This window comes from Petaurus breviceps, unplaced genomic scaffold (assembly GCF_028583685.1).
Source record: "Petaurus breviceps papuanus isolate PSGF00001 unplaced genomic scaffold, PetGlider_PUasm1.0 80, whole genome shotgun sequence".
Classification (NCBI taxonomy): Eukaryota; Metazoa; Chordata; class Mammalia; order Diprotodontia; family Petauridae; genus Petaurus; species Petaurus breviceps.
Genome location: NW_027186540.1, coordinates 21,061,069 through 21,069,339, shown reverse-complemented (window position 1 = coordinate 21,069,339; position 8,271 = coordinate 21,061,069). Strand labels below are relative to the sequence as shown.

The 8,271-nt window shown below is 38.6% G+C and overlaps 1 protein-coding gene and 1 pseudogene across 1 annotated transcript in view; one reads left to right on the top strand and one right to left on the bottom strand.

Moving 5' to 3' along the window:
• The window catches only part of LOC138175977 (F-box and leucine-rich repeat protein 13-like), a 205,099-nt gene that overhangs the window by 148,372 nt on the left and 48,456 nt on the right, over positions 1 to 8,271 (top strand). The window contains exon 11 of the mRNA XM_069106590.1: positions 2,731 to 2,814. Within this exon, the coding sequence (XP_068962691.1) occupies positions 2,731 to 2,814 (84 nt within the window). The remainder of the gene's footprint in view (positions 1 to 2,730; positions 2,815 to 8,271) is intronic.
• LOC138175956 (casein kinase II subunit beta pseudogene) lies at positions 4,604 to 5,540 on the bottom strand (annotated as a pseudogene).

Here is an 8,271-nt window from a genome sequence, read left to right as displayed (position 1 = left end):
CACACACACACACACACACACACACACACACACACACACACACACACCTAGCCGTGTAACCTTGGGCAAGTTACTTAACTCCAAAAGCCCTCCAAAAGGCAAAAAAAAAAAAAAAGAATGTTACTATTAAAAGTATAGACCTTTGTTTTGGTAGGAAGACTGGGATCATTAAAAGAGCTTTGTGATTTCCCCAAATCAATCTAGACTACTCTCCTCCTTCTGTTCACCTCTGGGCCTAATTCACTGCCGTTATATACTATCTGTCCCAGATATGCATATCTCATGATATTGTCCATCTAAATGCACGCCATAGTCTGGGCATTAGACATTGTGAATTCATTGTTCTTTCCTATGTAGACGGTTAGACCCAGTTCCTCTGAATGATTACAGATTTATTTCAGGAGATTGTGCAGCATTCTGGAGCTTGATACAATTAGCAAAACGCCATTTGCAGACAGGAACATCTGGAAGACTTCCCCATTTATAGGAAATCCTTTGACTTGGAATGTGAGCTGAATCGCCTGTGGTGAATAACCTTTTCTTTGGAGCATATATCTCTTTTTTTATGCTTTGCTTAATACTTGTGCCTGAAAGTCTGAGGATTACTGAACGGGGTTGTATATGCTAGCCAAAGTTGAAGGTCACCTATTAAGGTGTAAAGGTGCTGTAATCTGCATTGATGAACATAGTACCAGCACTGACAAAATCATGTATCTGAAAGTATTGGTGTTATACTTTTCTTTATCCATCATCTCTTGCTAAACTCCAAACTGCTTGACAAGAGCTGAGTGTGATTTACCTTTGTCTCTGTCTTAGCACCTTGAATTGCACTCTGTCCATAAACAATTTAATACACATTTATAGAATGTACAAACAAATGATCTTGAAGAATAAATGGATGTCCACCAAAGCCAAGCAAAGCTATGTATTACAAAGATTGAAGAACAGGAGACTAGAAATAAAACAGACCATTTGAAAAGGAAGAGACATAGAGAATGTGAACAGAATATAAGCAAGCAAGGTAGTGACCTCCTTGGGAGCAAGGACTATCTTATTTTTGTCTCTTTATCTCCATCATCAAGCACAGTAGCTGACATCTATAGCAATGGCCTCCTAATTTGTCTTCCTACTCAAAGTCATTTCCCTCTTCAAAATATCTTGAATACATCTGCTCAAGTGATTTTCCTCAGTCATAGATCTGAACATCACACTCCCCTACTCAATCATTTACAGTGGCTCCTTATTACCTCTAGGATCAAATATAAACTCCTCAGCATTGTCTTTAAGGCTTTTTACAAACTAGTCACATTATTCCTCTTCCTATTCTCACTAGTCCAGTCAAACTGGTTTTCTCTGCTCCTCATACAGGCTACTCTATTTCCCATCTCTGTGTCTTTGTACTGGCCATCCTCCATGCCTGGAATTCACTCCCTTCTCACATTTACTTCAGAGAATCTTTAATTTCCTTCAAAATTCAGGTCAAGTATTACCATGTACAAGAACCATCCCTGATTCCCCTCAACTTTGCTCTCCCTCTTTATCTACATTGTATTTAACTACTTCCTATTAGTTTGTTTTTATCCCATAGATATTCTGTATCTAGATATGAATGTGTACTTTATATATAAACTATGTACATGCAATTTTCATTATTAAATTTGAATCACTTGGAGATATAATGTTTTAATGTTTAATATGAGTTAATGCTTATAATAAGGCATAAAATAGACAAAATATGCTTGCCTAAGGGAATCATGGAATGATGTCTTGAATAATGAATTAGGCTCAGAATTAAACAGAAAGATGAGACTGGTCTGGTTTGCATTTGAGAAACTGTACTTCCAATGATTCTATATTACTGCTACAAAAACCCATCCTTTTATCTCTGGTAGTGCAGCAGTGTAGTCAAGAAGATCTAGAATCAAATTTTTCCTCTAATAAATATTCTGTGACCATGGGAAAGTTACTTAACCTTTTGGTGTTCCAGCCAGTTTTCTTAAGTCTGTAAATCACTAATTTACTGCCTGTCTAAATTCTCAAAAATTCTCCACAAAGAAAATTTTCCAAACCAGTGTAATCAAAGACTGTTTTAAAAAAATCTTCTCATGATACTATATAGATAAAAACCATGGAGAACTGGTAAATTAGAAGATTCAAAATTTCAGTGACCCATAGGGCCATGAAAAGATACATGGCAGGAGTAAGTACCTTGCAGCATATGACCAATAATAATTTACTCAAAAGATATGGGCATAAAAGAGACAGTCAAGGTGAGCTAGTCATAGATTAGGAATAGGTGGTAGCTGAATAGGCTATTTGTGTCTATTATACTAAAATAGCAAAAGAACCAATAGAAGGCTTCTAGAACATTAGATAGATATTTTATGAAAGATTTATGGAAAGACAGGAGCAAGAATTGCATGAGATGAGGAGCAACAGGTATGTTGCTATCTGCACAGTTGGAAGAAGTACATGCTCTGATAAACTCATAAATCCATCAAAGTATTGAGTAAAAGTAATTTATTCAGTCAATCAGTCAATATTTATTAAGTGCCTCCTATGTGCCAAGGACTTATACTTAATAACAGTTGCATTTATTTTGAATGTAATCCTGAATTAAGTTTCCCTCCTCCCCAAGTTTACATAGATTAAACTGTTACCAGCTTATTGAAGATATGTATTCCAGAAACTTGAACTCATAAAAATTTTATTTTTATTAAATGTTTTCAGGCTTTGACATCACTCTCCAGTCATAAAAAGTTAAAAGAACTTACTGTTTCTGAGTGTGAATTTATCACGGATTCAGGGATTAAGGTAAGGTGAGATTCTTATAAATCCAGAGACAAAATCAGTTTAGCTGGAGGTCATTGTGGTGCAGTTGAGAATATTGAATTAGGAGTCTCAAGGGACCTGGATTGTTGTCCTAGTGCTGCCATTAAGTGATAGTGGCATTAAGTGTTAGTGGATAAGTCATTTAACCTCCCTCACCCCCACCTTCTTCATCTTTAAAGTGAAGCTTTTGGACTAGATAATTTCCAAGTTCTTTTCCGGCTCCAAAATTCCATAAATACAATTAAACAAAAAAACCACCACCAATAGCAAAACAAGTACATTAGCCAGTATTTAGTATACCTAAATCATCCATTCCAAAGGATAATTTAGAAGTGAGACTGCCTCTACTATCTTTCTTCATATGTTCCAAGGTTATGCTGCCTGTCAACTTACTAGGTATAGATAGAGCACCAGAAAGGAATGAAATATATTCTGTAGTTCTGAAGACATTCAAAGAAAAAATTATTTGTATTATTGTATAACTTGGCAAATTGCCAACATGTCCATGAGGAAATCATTACATTTTAAAAACAATTTATATTTTGTTATGTTTGAAATTTGTCATAACATTAAAAAGAAAAAAGGTGAGCCCTTTAAGAACTCTACCTTAAGAAATAGGTTAGGGGGCGGCTAGGTGGTGCAGTGAGTAAAGTGCTGGCCCCAGAATAGGAAGGACTCGAATTCAGTTCCAACCTCAGACACTTAACACCCACACAAAAAAACTAGCCGTGTAACCTTGGGCAAGTTACTTAACTCCAATTGCCCTCCAAAAAGACAAAAAAAAAAATAGGTTAGGGACCCTCATTTTCAAATAAATAGAGAACTGAGCCAAATTTCTAAAAACAAAAGCCATTCCCCAACTGATAAATAGTCAAAGAACATGAACAATTTTCAGAAGAAATCAAAGCTATCAGTTGTCATATGAAAAAATGTTCTAAACCATTAATAATTAGAGAAATGCAAATTAAAGCAATTCTGAGGTACTACCCCATAACCATTAGATTAGCTAACATAACAGAAAAGGAAAATGACAAATGTTGGAGGGAAATGTGGAAAAATAATTGCACTAATACATAGTGAAGTGGTCTAACCATTCTGGAGAACAATTTGGAACTATGCCCAAATGGCTATAAAATTCATCACACCCTTTGACCAAACAATAGCACCATTAGGTCAATACGCAATAGAGATCAAAGTAAAAGAACCCCTATATACATATATATTTGTAGCCACTCTTTTTGTGGTGGCAAAGAATTGGAAATTGAGGGGATGTCCCTAAATTGGGGAATGACTAAACAAGTTGTGACATATGTAAGTGATAAATACTATTTTGCTGTAAGAAACGATGAAGGGGGTGGTTTCAGAAGGATCTGAGAAGACTTACATGAACAGATTGTAAAGTGTAGTGAGCAGAACCAGGAGAACATTATACACAGTAACATCAATATTGTAATGATGATCACATATGAAAGACTTAGCTATTTCAGTCATTACAGTGATCCATGAAATTCCATGGGATTCATGATGAAAAATGTTATCCACTTCCATAGAGATAACTAATGGTATCAGAGTTCAGATCAAAGCATATTTTTTTTCATTTATTTTTCTTGCCTCCTCCCTCTCAACCCCACCAAATATGGCTAATGCAGAAGAAATATATTTTTTATGACCTTCATATGTATAATGGATATGATATTTCTTGCCTTCTCAATGGGTGGGGGAGGGATAGAGGGAAAGGAGAGAATTTGAAACTGAAAATAAAAGTTTAAAATTTTTTTTTTTTTGCCTTTTCCTCCACTTTATTTCATACTCCCACCACACCACCACAATAATGACTTCTTCTTAATTTAAACTAAAAACCATTAGGGGTTCTGGAAAGGTGTGTGTGTACTGGGGGGAGGAGGAACGGTGTCACAGCCTGAGGTGTTGGGGGGGAGGGGAGGAGACAAGTCAACGGATGGTCTTGACAGGGCTCTTGAAGTTGCTGGCTGCCTGAAGCTGCAGTTGATAGGCCATAGGGTGGATCTTGAAGCCATACAGCCTGGGCACAAATTGGTTGGCAGGCCGTTTGGGCCTGTACTCAGGATGCACCATGAAGAGCATGTGAGGAAAGCCAGTGCCAAAGTAAGCACCATCTATGTGGTGGTGCCTGGACGACTTGGGGTGTAAACATCCATGCACTTGGGGCAGTACAGCTTCACCATGGCCTCACCTGGTATGTCTGACAGTCCAATGGGTAACATGGGCTGGTTTTCACAATATTCACGGGGACAATAGCCAAAGTCTCCCTGCTGGTATTTTTCCAACATCTGGGCGATGCCACGGTTTGTGAGGATGTAGCAGGCATGAATCAGTCCACACAACATCTCAGCTGCCTGCTCGATCTGGTCACTCTGGTTGGGTTGTCTTCCAGCTCCTCATCAGGTCCCAAGTCGAGGATCATGTCTAGTGCCTGCCTATGTGGGGCACCTGTTCATTGAGCCCTGTGAGGTTGACCTTGTCTTGGATATAGTCTTCATCCACCTCACAGAAGAATTCATTGCCACGAAGCCCACAGAACCATGAGATCCATGATACTTCCTCTGAGCTACTCATCTTTACGTCAGCTACCGGGCTGGGGCTGGGGAGGGAGAGGGAGAAGTTGCTGCCAGGGGCGGCGGCGGCAGCAGCAAAGCCGCGCAGCGAAGGCCGCGGACCCGATCGCGGCAGGCGAAAAAAAATTTTTTTTAAAAGAAAGAAATGGATTAGGGCAAATGCTGCTAATCTAATAATACATATTAGTGCCATCTAGTGGCAGCATTCCTAAATCACAGATATAGGGCTTCTGGGGAATCCTGACCAGCCTTTGAAGTGTATACTTGATAGATGTCATGGTAAAATAACACAATCGTCTCAATTCCATCCATAAGAAAGTATCTGGAGGGATCAAGAGAAATCATGTGTTTTCTCCCTCATTAAAATATGAGCTCCTAGAAAGAAGGGATCATCTTATTTTTCTAATCATATCCCTAGCATTTAACATAGTACACATAGTAAGTGTTTAATAAATGTCATATTCATTAATTCAATATTTTAAGGTTTAAAAATAGTAAAACAATTTAGAATTTTGAAAACTTTTTTGATTCTTCTTTAAAAAAATCAGTCATTTCCCAATTACCTCCCCCCCACACACACACATATACCCAAAGGGGTATAATTATGCAAAATTGACACATTGATCACTGAATCTTGCTTCTATATTGGATAATATGGTCAAATCTCTAATAGAAGATAGGAATAACAAACATTTAAGTAATACTGTGGGAAAAACATCAGTCTTAGAAGCAGAAGATCATGATACCAGTCTCAGATGCTGAAGCTAATGATATTTGTGGTATCTTATCTCACAAAATAGGGTTTGTTTGTCTACTGTATTTGTGACTTTTTTTCTTTTGAGACTGGGGCACTTCTATTCTAGAAGCAACTGCTGGAAGTACAGCAGTCACTCACAGGCCCAAACCCACACCTGATTGGCTTAGGAGCATTGACTTGGGTCATTTTGCCTCTCCTCATATAGCCCACTGACCCTGCTATTGAGGGCTTACCATATTGGTGCAAGAGATAGAGCAGATAACCACTGAAGCTCAAACGTCACAAGTTCAGGAGATCTACCAGCCTCAACTTCCCTAATAGCAGGCATGTTACAGATGTGTGCAGGTGTGTACCATCACCTCCCAGCCCTCACTTGTAATTTTATTGGTGTATGGAACTCCTCATTTTACCAGTGCAGATCGGCAACCGCTCTGCAATTTATAGTCTTGGAGAGCTGCTTGGGGACATTGAGAAGCTAAAGACTTTCCTTGAGTCATATGGCCATTGTCATGTGTCAGAAGCAGGTCTTAAATGCAAGTCTTTCTGTGATCCCAGGGCTGGCACCTAGCAATCACTTAACAGTATCTCTCTTAGAGAGTTATTATTAATAGCAACCAACCACTTAACATTATCTCTTTTAGAAAGTTATTATTAATAGCAACAGTGGTAACTGGCATGTGTATAACTTTGAGATTCAAAAATACTTTTTACGGATTATACCATTTGTTGTGAAAATAATACTTTATAATTCTTGCTATGTTATAAAAGGTGGAGCTAATAATAATGAAAAGAAAACTTATAACATGATTGGAGGAAGTAAATCTTTGAAATGGTAAATATGTACTTGGATAAGTAGGTATGAAACATTTTGACAAGTTCCACACCTAAAGATTATTGGAAAAAAAATTACTTTTCCATGGCATTACAGTAACTGACTTTAAGTGAGTGTAGAGACAACCATTTTACATGGGCAAGAAATTATGAAGGGTCAGCATAAATGAAGTAAATCTGATATATAATGTCATCATAACTGTCATTGTGCATTATGGTAATTCACGGAAAAGGGGAGAGGAGAGGAGACAAGGAAAGGAGAGGAAACAGAGGAGACAGAGAGGGGGTGGGATGGGGAGAGGAGAAGGTGTGTAAAAGGTGATCCTGGGCATTTATTAGTGCTTCTGTTTTTCAGGCACTATTCTAAGTATTGGGGATACAAATATAAGCAAGTAATATAGTCCCTGCCCTCAAGGGACTTTCATTCTAATAGAGGAATACAACACATAAAGGGCATCTTGGAGGGGGATGAAGGAGGTTATAGGATGAGGTAACAATGTGAAGAAAAATCCAGAGAGTTGGCAGACACTGGACCTAGGCAATCTAAGACAAAAGCTTATCTGTCAGAGCCCAGGGTCCATCGGGGGCAGAATCCAAGTTTCTTAATGGGTAGGAGGTGGGGATCAGGGCTGGAGGAGGAAGCCGCTTGATTTGGAGATTGCCAGGAAGGGAGGTGGGGGCCTGGCTATTAATAATCCATGATAAATTACTTGAAATATCATTACTATTTTATAGCCAAACCAAATATTTCTGGAGTCTCTTATATAGAGGGGGAGAACACTGGGAAGGGACAAGGAAAAGAGGGGTTTGTAGCCTTCAGAGTGCTTTCTTACACTAGAGAGGTTTGGGGTGGAAGCCTCTATCCTACTGTGTTGTTACCTTCTTCTTCTCCAGCTTTCTGTCTATAGATGAAACCATGGTTGTCACTATCTGAGGGCAAAGGAGGACATTGCCTCCAACTTGTGCCAACCTATTACCAGCACTAAAATGACTTCCTACATCATGCTGATAATACCTTGGGATAAGTGGATCTATTGACCAAGGGTTCCAAAATCCCCAGGATCTCTCTTGAAAAATTAAGAAGGCCTTGCTAAGCTTAGTTCTTCACAGGTATTCTAAGGAGACTCAAAGAACATTTTCCTTTGACCTGCTTTCCCAATATCTTTTTCTTTTCCCAGCTAGAGGGACGGAATGAGGGAGATGCAGCCATTTCTTTTTGTTCATTCTCTCTCTCTCTCTCTCTCTCTCTCTCTCTCT